Source organism: Stegostoma tigrinum, chromosome 15 (assembly GCF_030684315.1).
Source record: "Stegostoma tigrinum isolate sSteTig4 chromosome 15, sSteTig4.hap1, whole genome shotgun sequence".
Lineage (NCBI taxonomy): Eukaryota > Metazoa > Chordata > Chondrichthyes > Orectolobiformes > Stegostomatidae > Stegostoma > Stegostoma tigrinum.
This window is the reverse complement of record NC_081368.1, coordinates 3,969,362-3,990,976: the sequence shown is the minus strand read 5'-3', so window position 1 is coordinate 3,990,976 and position 21,615 is coordinate 3,969,362. Positions and strand designations below refer to the sequence as shown.

Below are 21,615 nucleotides of genomic sequence, written 5' to 3'. Positions count from 1 at the left end.
GCCTGAGACGTTAACTCTCTTTTTCTCCACGGATGCTGCCAGACCAACAGAGTTTCTCCACCGCTCCCTGTGTTTGTTTCAGATTTACAGCATTCACAGGATTTTGATTTTGTTTGAGCATCCAGAGTGATGGATAGTTGTATTTATATGTATAACAGTACCTTTCTAAAAAAAAACAAGCATTTATTTTTGTTAATTTAAGCCTGTTGCCTTGTACCAAATCAAATAGTGTTGTTTAGGAAATGAATACATTCACTGTGTAGTGACTTTAAATTTGCTGGAATGATGATATTGTTGATGATATTGATGAATTCTTCCAATTCTGTTTCTGTGTGTGTCCAAATAGCCCACTATGTCAACACAAATATCAAAGGGGAAGTGGCACCATCTGTTGAAGGTGTTAGTGAGAATAAAGAAAGAGGCCCCTGAAAGCCAAAGAGTATCCCTCAAAAATCAAACGGTAGCCCTCAAGAAATCTAAAGTTCCAAAAAACAAACTGGGAGTGAAAGGGGCCACGATATTGGTGCTGGGGGTGGGGACACATTGTGTCCATCAGCGTCTCACGCCCTTCAGTGCCACTGCTCCATCCATTCCTTCTTGCCTGGCCTCTGAAGCCCGGCACTCCCTTGCTCCTGTTCTCAGCTGCCCTATCCTTCCTTACCCGAAAAGCCTGGGAATAATCTGTTTCCAGGATCATTGGTATTCTACCTGGGAATGCAATGCCAGCAGCACCCACTGCTGTGCTGTGCCTGAGGGATGGACATTGCACTCGGCATGTAGCTGCAGTATGTTTGCGCTGTGGGCTCATAACCTTCTGTGGTGGCGAACAATCTGCTCCCACCCTCCACCCCAAATGTTTTCAGAGTAGCACGAGGCTGCTATGCCCATGTCTATGGTGTCTTCTTAGTCTCCCTCCCCATCCTTTACCCATAGCACAGGAATTAGTATTTTTGTTTTCAGAGATACAAGTATCTGTTAATGGGATTTGATAACATGGGGTTAGAGAAGGTTGATGTGTAGCATAAATATCAGGATAGACCAATGGTCTGAACGGCCTGTTTCTGCACCTTTAAATTCTGTCTCGTGCTGTGTGGTACTTGCATGCCTTGGATCTATTTTGGGTGATTCAGGTGCTTATGTTAATAGTGTTCGGGCCAGGGAGTAAATCGTGACTAATGGTTTCCATGGTGATTCAAAAACTCATGATTCTTAATCTCTTTATTTTGCATTTTTATAATTCTTAGGACTCATTGCTGTTGGTGTTTGTTTGACAAATCTTGTTCTCCTTCTGCCTCACTCTCTCTGTCTCTTCCTCTTGCTCTCTTTCTGCCTAATCCCGTCTTTTCCTCTCTCCCTCTCTTTGTCTCTACCTTTATCTCATTCTCTCTCTCTCTCTCTCTCTCTCTCTCTCTCTCTCTCTCTCTGTCTCTCTCTTTTGCTTTCTGTCTGGCCTTCTGTCCCTGTGTGGTGCTGTCTATCCCCCCTCTCTCTGTACTCTTCCACCTCTTCCTGTATTTCTATCTCTCTGCCTCTCTCAGTCTCTGACTCACTCTGTTTCTCTTTATCTCCATGATTCTAACAGTGTCCTGAATTACTTCAAACTAATCAAGCAATTAAGCCAAGTGTTCGTACTCTACAGTGGCTTTAGATTGCTAGTCAGAAAAGTAGGGACAATATAACTTGTCTGAGGATACCAAGATTTTAATATCATTTGCAACAACTCACAGTTTTGCACAGTCAGCATTATGCAGAGTGGAGTTTTACCCAGGGGGAACAAATTCCCAGAATTGGCCTGTTGGCTGATTGGGGAGGCTCCATCCTGGGAGTGTGATCTCGGGAAAATAAATCTGTGCTTTTTGGTGTGACTCTGAGCAGCCTTGACTTGGAGATTTTTCAGGAGATCAATCTGCCACTTACTCCAATATACTGATTATAAATTTATAAATCTTTGAAGCATCACAGTATAAATAGAACAATGACCTGCCAAAACAGACTGATGCAAATAAGTTTAGATTCTCATTGATGACACATTCCACCAATGGTGTTTAACACTGACCTCCATGGTGAACAACCAGAACAATAATTAGTCATACAGCGTGAATACCTACCAAGAACCGAATAATTCACACTATTTTATTCTCAAAGAACAATGCACTGAGATTCTGTGAAATAATGAAAAAAAAATGAAAAATTCATCCTCTAAACCTCTAGTGCATGGACAGGCTACTTCATTTCTTCCATAAGTAACTATCAATGGCATCTATAGTGAAGAATGCACTGGGAAATGTATACCCAGCTTGTAATTCTCATGCACCCCTGCAGTTATATCAGTACAAGGTCCTTTAGCCTGATTGATCAGTAAATGCCAACAGAGAAACAGCAAAATCACCAAACTCTTTCTAGACCTGGTTGTAGATTTTCATGCTCCACCTAGCAATGTAGATGAATCAAGTTGAAGTCTTGAGGAAGCTGCTCAGAGAAGGTTGAGTAGACTAATACCTGGACTGGACAGGTTGTCTCATGAGGAAAGGTAGCCATGATGTGAAGGTGCTGGTGCTGAACTGGGGTGGACAAAGTCAGAAATCATACAACACTAGGTTATAGTCCGAGATAACAAAGTGCAGAGCTGGATGAACACAGCAGGCCAAGCAGCACCCACGCCCCACTAGGTTATAGTCCAACAGGTTTATTTGAAGTCTCAAGATTTTGGGGTGCCTGTTCCTTCTTCAGGTGATGTGATCACTTCACCTGATGAAGGGGCAGTTCTGCGAAAACTTGTGATTTCTAATAAACCTGTTGTTCTATAACCTGGTGTCACAAAACCTCTGACTGAGGAAAGGTTGAACAGGCAAGGCTAGTCTCCGGAGTGTAAGAGGTAACTTGATTGAAAGATATAACCTCCAGGAATTTGCTCTGGTGAAGAACATAAGGTGTAGGAGCAGAAATAGACCGTTAAGCTCATGAGCCTGCTCCACCATGCAATGAGATCATGGCTAACCTGATTATCCTCAATTCCACTTTCCTGCCTTTTCCTTACTTCCTTCATTTGAATAATATTCTGTCTGTCTCAGCCTTAAATATGTTGAGCGACCCAGTCTTGACAGCCGTCTGGAGAATTCTACAGATTCACTGAAGAGGAATAGTGCTGGACTAGATAGGAGGAAGTGATGGCCCAAATGTCTTCCTTCTGATTCAAATTAATTCTTTGATTCTGTGAAAACTTCCTCCTCATCTCCTGTATAAATGTGAATCTGAGATGATGACGCCTGCTCCCAGACATTCCCAGAAAGGGAAGCAGCCTTCCCACATCTTGAAAATTTGATTGATTTATTGTCACTTGTATTTAACACTGAATAATGCAGTAAAATACAGAGAAAACTTTGCCTGCTACTATGTTCAGGTGCCATTTTGAATAGTTTAAGAATATAAAGATTAAACTGTTATTTCTCCCCTGTCAAGTCTCCCTGTAAATCTAGTATGTTTCATTCAGGTCACCTCTCAATCTTCTAAACTCCAATGTGTACAGGCCTAACCGCTCAAATTCTCCTCACGACAGTGCCTCCGTCCCCGGGATCAGCTGAGCGAACCTTCCCTGGACTACCTCCAATGGCCATTCTGAGGAAGGGTCATCAGACCTGAAATGTTAACTCTGATTTCTCTTCACAGATGCTGCCAGACCTGCTGAGCTTTTCCAGCAATTCCTGTTTTCGTGCCAGGCTGTCTTTTCTTTGATAAGGGAATCACAGTATTTTCGGCTTTGGTGAATCCTCAGCCTGTGATTTTTTTGTTTTCTCTCTCTCTCTCTCTCTCCTGCGTGCTTTTCTTCTGTCTCCGTCAGATTCAGTCTCGGTTTACAGCACAAGCCGCTGCTCTGAATAATTAAGAAGCCTTATTTGTGCTCTAATAGTGTCTCTCACTCTACCCTACCCCCATCTAGCATCAAATATGGCAGATGCCAGCTGAGCTCACTGTGGGCAGCATTATGTTTATGGAGGGGTTGGGGGTGACATTCTGAGGGAAGCAATTGCAGTTGTCTCTTGAACCCTGTGTCTAACTGTTGCCCTCCCCCATCTGCTTCATTCATGCATTGGTGCTCATGTGCCCAGGCCATTGAGAGCTTTGCTGTGATGGTGAAGGAGATCGCTCAGATGCTGCAGGCATTTGGAACAGACCTGGCTGAAGCTGAGCTGCCTGATAACTTGCATTCTGTAGAGGACTTACTTACCGCCAGAACTGAGAAGTATAATCAGCTCAAGGTAAGCACAATGTGAATGCTTACAGTATTTACTCTGCAAAAAGTACAGAGTCCTCATTCACTGTAAGAGTAAGGAGGAGCATGTGAGGCAGGAAGTATTGGAAGGTTGAGATAACAAGGTGTAGAGCTGGATGAACACAGCAGGCCAAGCAGCATCAGAAGAGCAGGAAAGCTGACGATTCGGGCCAGACCCTTCTTCAGGCAGATTCTCCAGAATCTGCAGTTCCTACTATCTCTGAAAGAGTATGAGAACATTGTCCTGACAGATTGTGTGAGGCAGAAGGAAGTACTTGTTAAACATAAATACTGGCACAGGCCTGTTGAAACTAGTAGCTTGTATCTGGGTGTAGACTGGACACATACAGTACATATCTATCAGGAGCAGGCATCGGGTGTTTAGTGCTTCAAGCCTGTTCTGTCATTTATTAAGCCTTTCTGCTGCTCTGATATTAACAGTAATCCATAAGACAATAGGAAATGGAGTAGGCCATTAGGCCCCTTCAATTTGTTCCACCATTCATCAGGGTCATGGCTGTTTTGACACTCCTCATGTCCACTTTCCTGCCCTTTCCTGTAACCTTTGATTCCCCGACTGATAAAGAACCTATTTCAGCCTTAAATACACACAAGGACTGTGCACTCTTTTGACCATCCCTAATTGCCCTAGTTTGGTCATTTCAGAGGGCAGTTTAAAGTGAACCTCAATGCTGTGTGGAGTTCCACCCACTGAGAGAAGAAATTCCTCCTCATCTCAGCTTTAAATTGACATTCCTTTATTCTGAGAGAATGCCCTCTTGTCCTGGATTCTCCCACTAGGGATCACCACGTTCCTGGCTTCCCCAATCACCTTTGACCTCCTTGCTTATCAAGAATCTATCTTTGCCTTAAAAATCTATCCACCACCTTTTGAGGAAGAGCGTTCCAGAGACCATAAGACCATAAGACATAGGAGTGGAAGTAAGGCTATTCAGCCCATCGAGTCACCCCGCCATTTAATCATGGCTTACGACTCTCTAAGAGAAAGCATTTTCTCATCAGCTGTCTGAAATGGGAGAGCTTTTATTTTTAAACAGTGAACGTGAATTTTGAGCACAATTGAAACGTGGAGCTTGTTCAAGGAACAGCTACTGTGTGTTCTTGATAAGTACGTACCTGTCAGGCAGGGAGGAAGTGGTCGAGCAAGGGAACCGTGGTTTATTAAAGTTGAATCTCTTGTCAAGAGAAAGAAGGAGGCTTATGTAAAGATGAGGCGTGAAGGCTCAGTTAGGGTGCTTGAGAGTTACAAGGTAACCAGGAAGGACCTAAAGAGAGAGCTAAGAAGAGCCAGGAGGGGTCATGAGAAGTCTTTGGCAGGTAGGATCAAGGAAAGCCCTAAAGCTTTCTATAGGTATGTCAGAAGTAAAAGAATGACTGGAGTAAGATTAGGACCAGTCAAGGACAGTACTGGGAAGTTGTGCATGGAGTCTGAAGAGATAGGAGAGGCGCTAAATGAATATTTTTCGTCAGTATTCACACAGGAAAAGGACAATGTTGTCGAGGAGAATACTGAGATACAGGCTATTAGACTGGATGGGATTGAGGCTCATAAGGAGGAGGTGTTAGCAATTCTGGAAGGTGTGAAAATAGATAAATCCCCTGAGCTGGATGTGAACTTATTCTAGGATTCTCTGGGAAAGTAGGGAGGAGATTGCAGAGCCTTTGACTTTGATCTTTAACTTGTCATTGTCTACAGGAATAGTGCCAGATGACTGGAGGATAGCAAATATGGTTCCCCTGTTCAATAAGGGGAGCAGAGACAACCCTGGTAATTACAGACCAGTGAGCCTTACTTTGGTTGTGGGTAAAGTGTTGGAGAGGATTATAAGAGATAGGATTTATAATCATCCAGAAAGGAATAAATTGATTAGGGATAGCCAACACAGTTTTGTGAAGGGAAGGTCGTGCCTCACAAACCTTATTGAGTTCTTTGAGAAGGTGACCAAACAGGTGGACGAGGGTAAAGCAGTTGATGTGGTGTATATAGATTTCAGTAAAGCGTTTGATAAGGTTCTCCACGATAGGCTATTGTAGAAAATATGGAGGCATGGGATTGAGGGTGATTTAGCGGTTTGGATTAGAAATTGGCCAGCTGTAAGAAGACAGAGGGTGGTGGTTGATGGGAAATGTTTGTCCTGGAGTTCAGTTATTCATGGTGTACCGCAAGGATCTGTCTTGGAGCCACTGCTGTTTGTTATTTTTATAAATGACCTGAATGAGGGCATAGAAGGATGGGTTAGTAAATTTGTGGATGACACTAAAGTCGGTGGAGTTATGGATAGTGCGGAAGGATGTTGGAGGTTGCAGAGGGACATAGATAAGCTGCAGAGCTGGGCTGAGAGTTGGCAAATAGAGTTTAATGCAGAAAAGTGTGAGGTGATTCACTTTGAAAGGAGTAACAGGAATACAGAGTACTGGGCTAATGGTAAAGATTCTTGGTAGTGTAGATGAGCAGAAGGATCTCGATGTCCATGTGCATAGAACCCTGAAAGTTGCCACCCAGGTTGATAGGGTTGTAAAGAAGATGTATGGTGTGTTAGATTTTATTAGTAGAGGAATTGAGTTTCGGAGTCATGAGGTCATGTTACAGCTGTACAAAACTCTGGTGCGGCCGCACTTGGAGTATTGCGTACAGTTCTGGTCGCCGTATTATAGGAAGGATGTGGAAGCATTGGAAAGGGTGCAGAGGAGATTTACCAGGATGTTGCCTGGTATGGAAGGAAGGTCTTACAAGGAAAGGCTGAGGGACTTGAGGTTGTTTTCATTAGAGAGAAGAAGGTTAAGAGGTGACTTAATAGAGACATACAAAATAATCAGAGGATTAGATAGGGTGGACAGTGAGAGCCTTTATCTTCGGATGGTGGTGGCTAGCACGAGGGAACATAGCTTTAAATTGAGGGGTGATAGATATAGGACAGATGTCAGAGGTAGGTTCTTTACTCAGAGAGTAGTATGGGTGTGGAATGCCCTGCCTGCAGCAATAGTAGACTCACCAAGTTTAAGGGAATTTAAATGGTCATGGGATAAACTTATGGATGATAATGGAATAGTGTAGGTTAGATCGGATGCAGATTGGTTTCACAGGTCAGCACAACATCGAGGGCCAAAGGGCCTGTACTGCGCTGTAATGTTCTATATTCCCACTAGAGGAGACATCCTCTCTGCAGTCACCCTGTCAGGACATCTCAGAATCTTACATGTTATAATTAAGTTACCCTTAATCTTTTATACTCCGGTTGATACAAACCAAGCCTGTCCAACCTTCCCTCACAACTTGACCTTGTAAGACTAATTCCAGATATTACTGACCCTGTGGTGATGAATTCCACAGGCTCACCACTGTTTGGGTGAAGAAATGTCTCCTAATCTCCATCCTAAATGGCCTACCCTGAATCCCCATACTGTGACCCCTGCTTCTGGACAAACTCACCATCGGGAACATCCTCCCTGTGTCTCCCCAGTCCAGTCCTGTTAGAATTTTATAAGTGTCTGTAAGATCCCTCCTCATTCATCAGAACTCCTGAGAAAACAATCCCAATCTACTCAATCTGTCCTCATATATGTCAGTCCTACTATTTCCAGTATCATCCTGGTAGACCTTTGCCACACTCTATCAAGAGTAAGAGCAGCCTTCCTCAGTAAAGGAGACCAAAACTGCACACAGTATTTCAGGTGCCACAACGCATCTCTGCTCCTGCGCTCGGAACCTCTTGCAATGAAGCCCAACATACCATTTCCCTTCTTTACCACCTGCATGCTTACCTTCAGCAACTGGTACACAAGAACACACAGGTCCCACTGCACACTCCCCTCTCCCAATTTACAGCCATTCAGGTAAAGGAGTTATATTGACTCTGATTTAACTCCAAGTAAAGAGGGACACCCTGCTAATGCTCCCTGATCTGAAAAGGCACTCTTGACATGGGGTGTGACATTCCTGCCTCTGAAATGAAAGGCTTAAGCCCTATTCAGTGCAAATGTGAAGGGAAATAAAAGATTTGCATTTTAACAGTGTCTTTCATGGTGTCAGAACTTTCCAAAGCAACTGAACTACTTTTGCGACATAATTAGGAAATGTAGCAACCAATTTGTGTGCAGCAAGCTCTTTTTTTTTTCTTTGTTCTTTCATGGGATGTAGTTCCCACTGGTGAGGCCCATTTGTTGCCCATCCTTAGTTGTCCTTGTTCAGTCATTTCAGAGGGCAGTTAAAAGTGAACCACAATGCTGTGTGCCTGGAGTCGGCCAGGAAAGGAGGACACATCTCCTTCCAAAAGGATATTAGTCAGCCAGGCGGATTTTTATGATGGAGATAGCAGGAACTGCAGATGCTGGAGAATCTTGAGATAACAAGGTGTGGAGCTGAATGAACACAGCAGGCCGAGCAGCATCAGAGGAGCAGGAAGGCTGACGTTTCGGGCCTAAACCCTTCTTCAGAAAATGAAGGCTCCAGGCCCTCAACGTCAGCCTCCCTGCTCCTGTGGATTTTTATGACAATTGATAGTTGATTTGATAATTGTTTGCATGATTGCTATTAGGCTAGTTTTTAATTATAGAAATTTTTTATTTAATTCAAATCCAGTAGTGGGATTTGAACCTATGTCCCCAGGACATTAACCTGCTGTGGTGGCTCAGTGGTTAGAACTCCTGCCTCCCAGCGCCAGGGACCTGGGCTCGAATCCACCCTCAGGCAAGTGTCCGTGCAGAGTTTGCACATTCTCCCCGTGTCTGTGTGGATTTCCTCCGGGTGCTCTGGTTTCCTCCCACAGTCCAAAGATGTGCAAGTTAGGGTGGATTAGCCAAGGGAAATGCAGGATAACAGGGATAGGCCAGATCCACTCAGTACCTGTCCCTGTAACCTTGCATTTCCCATGGCCAATCCACCTAGCCTGAACATCTGTGGGCAGCTGTGCATTTCTCAGACTCTCTACTTTGCAGAAGGTTTGCATCTTGCTGACTTTCCATTGAAATCTTAAACTGGGAATGAGCCTGCCCTCTCAATAATTCTGTCGTGAATATTTGAAAGCTGAGTTCACCGTGTTCTCTTGGGCAATGCTTTTTCTCCAACCAGCATTTTTAAATAAACAAATAATCTGTGTGTGGGAGTTTGATCTGTGCAAATTGGCTGCTCTGTTTCCTACATTGCAACAGTGACTATCCATCAAATTGGCAGTGCCCTGGAGAAATACATGTCCTTTCTTTAATATTTGGTATTGCTGTGCCTTTAAGATAGATCGTAAAAGCTGCTCCTTTCAGAAAGTTTTGACAATTTATCTGCCTTTCTTGTCATGAGGTTCAGTTTCATTTTTGTTTTAATAATTACTCTCCTGCTCTTAGTGGGATGTTTCGTTCCATTGAAGGCACTAGTTAAATGCAGGTATTTGTTGTTGGCTTGCCCTGGTGGTTTGAAACTTTTGCCAAACCTCTGATTAAGTTTCTAACCCCGCTGCTGTTGTTTTCCTGTGCAGAATGATGTTCAGAGGGTGATTAAGGAGGGTGACCTGCTCCTGACCAACCTCATGCACCCTGACAGTAATGCACAGTTTATGATGGAGAAGGATGGAGACCGAGCAACAGTGAAAAGGTACCTGTGTCTGTACTCTGGAAGAGATATTGAAAGGACGATGAGTTTAGTTTCATTGATTATCTTTGGAGAGCAGATGCTTTCAGCTTTATTTTTTGGGTGGGGGCATCCTGGGTACAAGAGCTGGCCACTCAGCCCTGCAAGATTGATCTATCATTTACTGAGATTATGATTGATCTGTAACTTACCTTCATCCACACACCACAGTTCCATCCCACTTCCTACCCTTGTCTGGAAACAAAGCTTGGTCAGCTTGAGAATGAGGATGACTAGTCCGTTCTTTGTGTTGAAGATGTGTTCCCTAATTAACTAAATCTGATGTTAAGATTATCTCTTTTCCAAGATTCCTGCAAGACCAGAACAAGTTCCTTTTCATCAATCCCAACAATTCCTCAATATATTCATCGCATCGCCCTTCACCTTCTCTAATCCAATCAGCCATTTTCTTGATTATTGCCTGGTGCTGTTTAAATCCAACAACAAACAGAAAGAACTGTGGATGCTGGAAATCAGAAACAAAAGCAGAAATTGCTGGAAAAATTCAGCAGGTCTGGCAGCATCTATGTAGAGAAGTCAGAGTTAACATTTTGGTTCCAGTGATCCTTCTTCAGATCAGAGATAACAAGGCGTAGAGCTGAATTAACACAGCAGGCAAAGCAGCATCAGAGGAGCAGGAAGGCTGGCATTTCAGGTCTTCGGAAAGGGGTGAGGGGAAGTGGACTCTGAAATAAATAGAGAGAGGGGGAGGCTGTAATGGAAGATGGATAGAGGAGCAGATAGGTGGGGAGAAGATGGACAGGTCAAGGACGTGGGGATGGAGCCGGTAAAGGTGAGTGTAGGTTGGGAGTCGGGATGGGGGTTGGTCAGTGAGGTGGGAAGAGCGGATAGGTAGGAGAAAAGATGGACAAGTCAAGGAGGCGGGGATGAGCTGGGCTGGTCTTGGGATGAGGTTGGGGGTGGGGAAATTTTGAAGCTTGTCATGTCCATATTGAGACCATTGGGCTGCAGGGTTCCCAAGTGAACTATGAGGTGCTGCTCCTGCAGCTTTCAGGTGGCATCGTTGTGGCACTGCAGGGGGAGCCAGACTGAGTCACTGATTCATTACCTCACTGACTTTCTTTTCTGAAAACAGGCTCCTTGCCCAGTTGCATGAGATGGAGATGGCTTTTGATGGCTTTTGGGAAAAACATCTGCTTAAACTTGAACAGTGTCTACAGCTGTGGAGATTTGAACAAGCTTTCGAAGAGGTAGTTACCACTCCCATCAACTCTTTTCTTAAATTCATCAATATGTGAATTCACCAGTGCTCTTGTCTGATATTCCCTGAGCTATCAGCTGTGTCTTGGGGAATAGCACATCCTTCTCTGAGCCAGAACGTTGTGTGTTGTTCCAGGGCAGAGTCTTATTTTTCTGAGACTGAGTGTGGGTGGGCTCAATAAAGGGCATACATCTGTGGGTTAGGTTTTCTCAGACAGTTGAGTCCTTCTCATCTCATTGCTTCCTGTCCATAACACCTTCCTTTTTTGTTTTCCCATATCCAATTTCCATCGTAAGTGCTTGTCTGTAGATTTATAATGAACACTGTCAGTGTTAAGATGTCGGAACGTGACCGTACCCTCCTGCTAGTGGTGTCACTGTAGTGCCTCAGTGTTTCATCCCCATAGTCCTCAGAGATCCCTCAGATCAACATCCCTGGCTCCCCAATTCTCAGACTGCTTTCTCTCAGTTATCAACTAATTTGAAGCATTATTTAAAAATGACATCACACGTTTTGAGTTAAGTTGAGAATTTAATTACAACTTGTATGCCCTAGACACATTATCTTCCAGCTTCACATCTCCCCACTTTTAAAGATTACATTTTTGTCTTGACTATGAAAATCCTGGGGATGCCATTGACCAGAGACTGAAAAGGACCAGCCATAATAAAAGACAATCTAACTACAGTCCCTTCACATTTAATGGTGTTATCATACTGAACCCACACCTTCAACATCCTGGGGATCATTATTGACCAGAAACTCAATTGGTATCACCATGTAAACACAGTGGTTGCTAACGTCTCAGGCTAGCAATCCTGTAAGGGATGGAATTGAATTAGCTTTATCATCACATGTACTCAAACGATGTGAAAAGTTTAACTGTTGCCACTTACAGCACTGTATTACGTACAGGGTACCTGGGCACACCTTCTTCAGTGTAACTTCTTAGGAAAACAAAATCAGGTGAAAGAAGAGATTTTAAAAGTTCAGCATTACAGATTGTAAGAGTAAATTAGAAAATAGAGAAATAATGAGTCCAGAATAACAGTCCTACCAACCTAGTCCACACTGGCACCAAGCTTGTAGTCTGCACTGAGCCTTGACTCCAGATCCCACCAGGCTTCACCTCGAGGCTGAGAGACCGCTCTGGAATCACCTAGAGCCAGAATTCCATGCTGAGACCACACCTGGCTGGGAGACAGCATGGATCCAGCAAAGCAGAGGCTGGGAGCACAGGATGTTATCGAGAAGAGAGAAGAAAATAAACACAAAAGAGAACAAGCAAAGAACTAGAAACTGATGGAGCAGATGAACCCCGACTAAAGCATCCTACTCTCCTGCCATCTTAGACTTTATGATAACTCCCCTCCGACCTCCCCAAAGCTGATCCACCATCTACATGGCACAAGTCAGGAGTCTGACTTGCTTGGATGGGGGCAGCCCCAACAACACTCATGACATCATCCCGAACAAAGCAGCTGCTTGATTGGCACCACATACACAAGCACCCCACTCCCTCCACCAACGACACTCAGTAGCAGCAGTGTCCACTATCTACACGATGCACTGCAGAAACTCACCAAAGATCTTTGGACACCATTTTCCAAACCCATGATCACTTGCATCTAGAAGGACAAGGGCAGCAGATACATGGGAACACCACCACCTTCAAGTTCCCCTCCAAGCTACTCACCATCCTGACTTCAAAATATATTGCTGTTCCTTCACTACTGCTGCGCCAGAATCCTGGAATTCTTTCCCTAATGGAGTTGTGGGTCAACCTACAGCACATGGACCGCAGTGGTTCAAGAAGGCAGCTCACTACCACCTTCTCAAGGGGCAACTAGGGATGCGCAATAAATGTTGGCCCAGGCAGCGATACCCTCGTCTCCTGAATGAATTCTAAGGAAAATTGACTCCAGTTGTGCAGTATCAAATGAACAGTTGGTGGTTAAGTCTTTTGTAAAGTGTGAGTTCCTTTTAATTTTACATTTTGCAAAACCTTTTCTGTTGCTTTTTGTTGATATTTTTGGGGTATATTTTAGCCATATTTGACCTTGGTTTTTTTATTGTTTGTGAGTTTACACAACAGATCTCAGAGTGAGAGGTGTGCAACCAGTTATGCTTAATTTTGATGAAGCCTGATGGCCCAGTTTTTATTTAATGCTTTTCATTTCTGAGTCGGTCAAGTAGCTTTGCTTGTATGTTCTTAAACGGACTGCCATTCAGTGAGGTCTGCTTATATACATATGGGAGGTGATGACCTAGTGGTATTATCACTGGACTGTTAATCCAGAGACCCAGATAACATCCTGGGGACCTGGGTTCAAATCCTACCACAGAAGATGGTGAAATTCAAAGTCAATAAAAATATCTGGTATTAGGAATCTAATGATAACTATGAGCCCATCATTGATTGTCAGGGAAAAAACCCATCTGGTTCACTAATGCCCTTTACGGAAGGAAACTGCCATCCTTACCTGGTCTGGCCTACATTTGACTCCAGACTCACAGCAATGTGGCTGACGCTTAACCTCCCTCTGGGCAATTAGGGATGGGCAATAAATGCTGCCTTGTCAGCGACACCCTCATCGCATGAATGAATTAAAAAAAAAAGATTGGATTGAATTACTTAACAATAGAGAAGAATTTTTCATTTCTCCCCTGCGTTGACTGGTCTTGCTTGTTATGAATGTGTTCATTTTGATATGGTTCTGCAGATAAAGGCAGCTTTGGATTATTTAGTATCCGAGGGAGGTGATATCCCAGAAACTGGTGACAATGTGACTCACTCGGAACAAGCTCTTCGAGAGCTGAGCAACTTTGATGAACAGTCTCAGGTAAAGTTTTTGTACCAGTTCGATGGAATAGGGCCAAGTAATGGAGACATTAATGTTTGACTTGTAGCTTTTTTTAAAAATATATTTCTACTTAATACTCAGAATTACTGTTATATTTAAATTTTAACTTTGTTCTTTCTTATTCTTTTGATTCTGAACCTATGTACTTGTACTCGAGATAGCACCATGTGTGATGACATTATATATTTTTCACTGCACTCCTGTACTTTTATACTTCAAAACATAATAACAAATAAAAGTTTAAATCTAAGCCTAAAACTTAAGTCCTACAAATAGTACTCAGAAGAGATTGGTGTTGCATTCAAATTACACAGCACAAAGGCCTGTCCTTCAATCCCACACACACACATACGAAGTCCACACAGAATTCTCCCACTTGTCCCAACACTCCTGTTATATGCATTAAGCTTTTTGAAATTCATTACCAGTTCTGGCTGAATTTTTCCAGATGGCAGAGAGGTCCACATTCCAATCAAAGCTTTTATTCCCTGCTTTGTGACTCCCTTCCGCTTTTATTCACTGCATCCCTCTCTGAAGAGGAAGCCGCTTCTCCATGTTCCACCTTGCTGCATTTCATGATCTGGCCTCATCTGTGCAGAATTTCACAAGTGCCACAGTGTACAAGAAGGCCATTCAGCCTGTCATATATGCCACAGCTCTTCCAATGGGTGTCATAATCTTCACAAGATATCACGACTTAACCTTAACCAACACATACTGATTACTAAGCTTTTGTGCTCCTGAGATGCTGCTTGGCCTGCTGTGTTCATCCAGCTTCACACTTTGTTATCTTGGATTCTCCAGCATCTGCAGTTCCCATTATCTCTCCCTCTCACCGATTACTCTTCTTTCTTGTTATTTGCTCTCCTCTTTTAAAATCCCAATTTTACGATTTGTCTACTTCCCTGTGTGGATTGGAAGCCCGAAGTCTTTTCTTTATCCATGCACTTTGCTGTAAGGGGCATCACATCTGGTGGTTCTAGGATCCTTTTTGGGTGGATTTGCTCTTACCAGCTCCCCTTGTAATCTTAGTCTATGGGCCATAAGGGACTGCTGTGTGTAGACACTGGAGTTTATAAGAATGGGGGACAGGGCCTCGTAGCAACCTATAAAAATCTAACAAGACTACACAAGGTAAATGCAGGAAGGATGTACTGGGGTGTTATCGACTAAGGATATGAGGTCAACCATTGAGTACTGGGATGAGGGGAAATTGCCTCACTCAGACAGTGGGGAGCCTGTAATTTCTAACTTTAACCCTAACCTAAAATAATGAGGCCAAAATTTTGAATCTTTTCTAGAAGGAGTTAGATATCGTTCTTAAGGGCTAAAGGGATCAAAAAGCAAGGGGTAAAGTGGGCATAGAGTTTTGAGTTGGGCGATCAACCATGATCATGTTGAATGGCGGACCAAACCCCAAGGGCTGAGTGGCCTACTCCTGCTTCTACATAAGACACAACAAGGCGTAGAGCTGGATGAACACAGCAGGCCAAGCAGCATCAGAGGAGCAGGAAAGTCTGATGTTTCAGGCCTGGACCCTTCTTCAGAAATATCTCAGATTCTCCAGCATCTGCAGTTCCTACTATCTTCATTTCTAGGTCTATGGCGGATGGAGAGTTGGACTGGCAGTAATTGGATAGCTCTGTCAAACAGCTGGACAGGACATGATGGGCTGAATAGTCTCCTGTTTTGTATAACTATGTGCTCTCAGAGTTAATTGATGGCCTGATTATCGTGGGACAAAGTGTTGTTGATGTTTTTGCACACAAGCTGAGTGGAGTGTATTCTCAACAGGAACTAATTGGAAACGCCCAGCTCCTGCTCTCACAAGGAGATCAGTTGATTTCCAATAACCATTATGCAGATGATTTAATCCGTGAGAAGTGCAAGGAACTCCGCCACTGCTGTGATGATTTGATCGATGAAATGAGGAGCAAATACGTCACCCTTAATAAGTCATTGGAGCTTCACACCCAGCTGCAGCAGGCGAGTCACTTCAGAGTTTTGTTAAAACTAGCTGCTCAGTGTGACTGAGGAAGCTGGGATCCAGCTGGACTGCTCTGGTCCTTAAAGAGTCTGTGGTGGTGTGATGAATGTGCTCTGGTCCTTACAGGGACTGTAATGGCCTGATGAAGGTGCTCTGGTCCTTAGAGGATCTGCAGTGGTCTGTTGAATTGCTCTGGTCCTTACAGGGTCTGTGGTGGTGTGATGAATGTGCTCTGGTCCTTAGAGGATCTGCAAGGGTGTGGTGAAGGTGCTGTGGTTCTTACAGGGTCTGCAATGGTCTGTTGAAGGTCCTCTGGTCCTTACAGGTTCTGAAATGGTGTGATGAAGGTGCTTATCTCCTCGCCTCTCAGCGCATGGACAAGTGTCAGTCACAGGAAGGAGCAAAGAGAGCGCTGCAAGAAATCGAGAAATTTCTGGAAAGCTCTGAAGACTACTGCCAGTGTGATACTGACGAGTTGTACAGTGAATTTGGGCTCATTCTCACGACACCCATTAAGGTACTAAACGATAACAAACTTTGCACCATGTGTACTGTTGAGATCTAGCAGCGTAATAAGACCATAAGACATAGGAGTGGAAGTAAGGCCATTCGGCCCATCGAGTCCACTCCGCCATTTAATCATGGCTGATGGGCATTTCAATTCCACTTCCCTGCACTCTCCACATAGCCCTTGATTCCTTGTGAGATCAAGAATTTGTCGATCTCTGCCTTGAAGGCATCCGATGTCCCGGCCTCCACTGCGCTCCGTGGCAATGAATTCCACAGGCCCACCACACTCTGGCTGCAGAAATATCTCCTCATTTCAGTTTTAAATTTACCCCCTCTAATTCTAAGGCTGTGCCCACGAGTCCTAGTCTCCCCGCCTAATGGAAACAACTTCCCAGTGTCCACCCCTTCTAAGCCATACATTATCTTGTAAGTTTCTATTAGATCTCCCCTCAACCTTCTAAACTCTAATGAATACAATCCCAGGATCCTCAGCCGTTCATCGTACATTAAACTTACCATTCCAGGGATCATCTGTGAGAATCTCCACTGGACATGCTCCAGCGCCAGCATGTCCTTCCTGAGGTGTGGGGCACAAAATTGGACACAGTATTCTAAATGGGGCCTAACTAGAGCTTTATAAAGCCTCAGAAGCACATCACTGCTTTTATATTCCAACCCTCTTGAGATAAACGACAACATTACATTCGCTTTCTTAATCACGGACTCTATCTGCAAGTTAACCTTTAGAGAATCCTGGACCAACCCTCCCAGACCCCTTTGCACTTCTGCTTTACGAATTTTCTCACCATTTAGAAAATAGTCCATGCCTGTATTCTTTTTTCCAAAGTGCAAAACTTCACATTTACTCACATTGAATTTCATCAGCCATTTCCTGGACCACTCTCCTAAACCGTCTAATTCTTACTGCAGCCTCCCCACCTCCTCGGTACTACCTGCCTGTCCACCTATCTTCGTATCATCAGAAAACTTCACCAGAAGGCCACCAATCCCTTCACCCAGATCATTAATATATAGGGTGAACAGCTGTGGTCCCAATACTGAACCCTGCAGGATACCACTTGTCACTGGTTGCCATTCCAAAAAAGAGCCTTTTATCCCAACTGTCTGTCTTCTGTCAGACAGCCAATCCTCAATCCATGTCAGTAGCTCACCTCAAACACCATGGGTCCTCACCTTCCTCAGCAGCCTCCCGTGAGGCACCGTATCAAAGGCCTTTTGGAAGTCTAGATAGATAACATCTACTGGGTTTCCCTGGTCTAACATACTTGTTACGTCTTCAAAGAATTCTAATAGGTTTGTAAGGCATGACTTCCCCTTACTAAATCCATGCTGACTTGTTCTAATCTGACCCTGCACTTCCAAGAATTTAGAAATCTCATCCTTAACAATGGATTCTAGAATTTTACCAACTACCGAGGTTAGGCTAATCAGCCTATAATTTTCCATCTTTTGCCTTGGTCCTTTCTTAAACAAGGGAGTTACAACAGCAATTTTCCAATCATCTGGGACTTTGCCTGACTCCAGTGACTTTTGAAAGATCACGACCAAAGCCTTCGCTATTTCCTCAGCCACCTCCCTCAGAACTCTAGGATATAACCCATCAGGGCCAGGAGATTTTTCAATTTTTAGACCTTTTCAGTTTTTCTAGCACTTTCTCCTTTGAAATGCCTACCATACTCAACTCTTGCCCCGACTCTCCCTAATTGTTGGGATACTGCTCATGTCTTCCACTGTGAAGACTGATGCAAAGTGCTTATTAAGTTCTTCAGCTATTTCTCAACTGCCTCTCTGCTTCGACTTCACTTCTGCCCAACTCCCGCCGCTCACCACTGAAAAAAGGACCGCTGTCTTCGAGGTAAGTGCTTAAACAGCAATCCAGGAATGTGGATTATCAGTTGCAATTTCCTTTGTATCATTAATTCATCTTTAAACTATGTTTGTTATTTATCTGTATGGGCATTTCTCCATTGGATTCTGCTGTAATGTGTTGAAGCTGTCCATTCTGAGGAACGCAGAGTTACTTTGAATTTGCAGCTCAAAATCAGGCCATTCAACCCATTTGGCCTACCCCATTGGACTGTACTCCACGTGAATCTCCTGCTAAAATCTGCTCGATGCAGTGTTGGCCCAGCTGTTTGTTCATCAGGGACTTGAGAGTCTTGTTACGCTTTCTGCACTGTTATTAGCTCACACTTCCAGCAAGTTATGGCGAAACAATTTTGATTCAAAGGATACAGGGCAATGCCTAATTAGCGGGGCATCCCATGAAGTGCCTGTCCAACAAAATTTGGGCTGTTTGATCCTGTCCTCATCATGTTAAACTCAATGCAGCACACCCTTTGTGCAACAGCTTGCAAACTATTTCCATGCCACCATTCCACTGTGGGGAGTCTGTGCTGACTGATCTCCTCTTGAGTTATCAGTCCTTTAAAATGTTGGAGTCCCACAGAATGTGAGTGAAAGGCATGTGCTTCTGTCAGAGAGTAGTGAGCAGAATTCCCTTCCCCACAAGTCAGTCAAAGGTAGAGACATTGAACTGTTCAAGACTGAGTTAGATAAGAGTATGATCTTAGGTGGAGTAAATGTTGGTGAAAGTGTCAAATTGTCCATTTTGGCAGACAGAAACAAAACAATCTTATCTAAATAGTGAGAAGTTGCAAAGTTCAAAGATGCAGAGGGATCTGGGTGTCCTAGTGATAAAACACAGAAGGTTAGTGTGCAGGTACAGCAAGTAATCAAGAAAGCTGAGAGAATGTGACATTTTGTTGTGAAGGGAATTGAATGCAAGAGAAGGGCAATCATGCTTCAATTACAAAGAGAGCCTGTATCTGGTGTACTATATACAGTACTAGGCACTGTAATCACAGAAGGATGGTAATGCATTGGAAACAGTTCAGGAAACATTTACCAAATTAATAAAAATGAAAAGAACTTCAGATGCTGTAAATCAGAAACAAAAACAGAAATTGCTGGAAAAGCTCAGTAGGCCAGGTGGCATCTGTGGAGAGAAATCAGAGTTAACGTTTTGGGTCTAGTGACCCTTTCCCAGATCAAGTAGGATGGGTCACTGGGCCTGAAACGTTAACTCTGATTTCTCTCCACAGATGCTGCCAGACCTGCTGAGCTTTTCCAGCAATTTGTCTTTGTTTACTAGATTAATCCCTGGAATGAGAGGATTGCCTCATGAGGAAAGGCTAGACACACTGCGCCTATATCATCTGGGGTTTCAAAGTGTCAGAGGTGACTTAATAGAAATATATGATTCTGAGTGGACTTGGCTGGGTAGATGTTGCAAGGATGTTTCCGCTTTTGGGAGAATCTAGAACAGTTTACAAATAAAACACTAAAATTAAAACAGAGATGACGAAATATTTCTCTGACATTTGTGAATCTTTAGTCTTTGCGGGTCCCTAGTCCCTTGCTTTCCATTCAAGTGGATTTTTGATTTGTGAGGGGTTCAAGTGAGGATGGGGGTGCTGGCAGATAGTCAAGATAATGGGATTAAAACCACAGTCAGATCAGCCATTTCTTACTGAATCGTGGAGCAGGCTCAAACAGCCAAATGATTAACTTCTGCTCCTATCTCCCTTACGTTCCATTTGAACTTTAAGCCCACGTGTATCAGTTCAGCTGTTGCTTCATTCTGTCTCATTTCTTTAATGTTGTTGTGACTTTGTTTGTTCCACCCTTTCTCAGGCCCAGATTCAGATGGTTCATGAGAAGTTGGAAAATGTGCACGCAATGTTTGAGCAGCGACAATTGTCCCTGAGGAAACTCGCTGTCAAACAGGACCGTCCTGTTCAACCAGTAGCGCCACGACCAGAAACCTCTGCTTTATCTTTAAAGAGCCCTTTCTACTCACCAAAACATGGTAAACATCCAGCTGGGTCAAAATGTTGGCTTGTAACACAATCACAAAAGGTAACAAAGAGGGGGCAGCTTCTGAGTCAAAGAATAGCATGAAAGCTTTCTTAGTCTGAATTTCTATAGCTAGTGAAATGATTGTGTAGAGACACATGCTTGTTGGGGGTGCTACTATCAATATCAGGGAAGGAAGTTGATGTCCTGCCTTTCTGTAGCATCCCTTTCACAAACTGCTTTACTGGGGGATCCCTGATTTACCAAAGTCTGACTTACAAGTGCTCACAGTTGCAAATGTGATCCCATGCAGGGGTTTCATTTTAAAGACCCAACAAACAAATATTTCTTGTGCTAACAAAATGCTGCTTTATATTGTCCTGCATTGTGTTCCAATTTGCATACAAATGAACCTGGGTAGGGACTTTGAAATAGGGCTCGTTCACAACCTAGGAACTGGCAGTGTAATACATTAGTATGTTATTATTTAGCTGTCACTGTAACTTGGGAAGTCTGGCAGCTATGTTGTGTATAGAAAGCTCTCACAAACAGCTACATTATAAGGAGCAGGTGATCAGTTCCTCAGGCCACGGGGAGAGAGCTGCCCAGATCTTATTCTAATGGGATCCACCCCAGAGGATGAATGGGGGTGGGCTACCTGTTCGGCATTAATTCAGAACGTGGTACCTCCAACACTGCTGTCTTCCACCAGCGCTACACTGCCAAGGTCTTTGATTTTTTTTTGAGCCAGGAGATACCCTGAACCTCAACAAGCATTATCTTTAAAACTGGCCACCCACACTTCCCATTTCCTGTCGGGGGTGGGGTGTGTGGGGTGGGCTGGATTAGGAGGCAGGTCAATGCTCACTTAAGATCCAAAGGGGCTGCCAGTTCCCAAGTTGAGGCCTGTGGAGAGTTGGGATTGAGTGATAATGCTGTAATCAGAACTGATGAAAAATGTGAAACATTTATCCCATTCACATCTCTGTACCGCCACACCCTCCATTTGCCCATTGAAAACCAATCTATACCCCTCAACCCTTTCTCTTCGCCTTTCATACATTCTATGTCTGCCTACCACCCCGCACAGCTTCCTTACCTCCAATGTCAGCCTATATCCCTCTACCCATCTCTGTGGCCCCTATGCCACTCTATGCCCAATAATCTCTGTAGCCCTTTATAGCTCTATTTCAACTCAAACCTCCTAAACCACCTTTGTCCTTTCTTCTCCATGCCAAGACACCA

General features: G+C 43.8%; 1 protein-coding gene across 3 annotated transcripts in view; it reads left to right on the top strand.

Moving 5' to 3' along the window:
• Positions 1–21,615, top strand: part of mcf2a (MCF.2 cell line derived transforming sequence a) — a 177,637-nt gene that overhangs the window by 96,330 nt on the left and 59,692 nt on the right. For all 3 annotated transcript variants that reach the window (XM_059651320.1, XM_059651319.1, XM_059651321.1), the window contains 7 exons: positions 4,107–4,256; positions 9,757–9,872; positions 11,005–11,119; positions 13,854–13,973; positions 15,789–15,980; positions 16,307–16,498; positions 20,209–20,383. In XM_059651320.1, the coding sequence (XP_059507303.1) occupies positions 4,107–4,256; positions 9,757–9,872; positions 11,005–11,119; positions 13,854–13,973; positions 15,789–15,980; positions 16,307–16,498; positions 20,209–20,383 (1,060 nt within the window). The remainder of the gene's footprint in view (positions 1–4,106; positions 4,257–9,756; positions 9,873–11,004; positions 11,120–13,853; positions 13,974–15,788; positions 15,981–16,306; positions 16,499–20,208; positions 20,384–21,615) is intronic.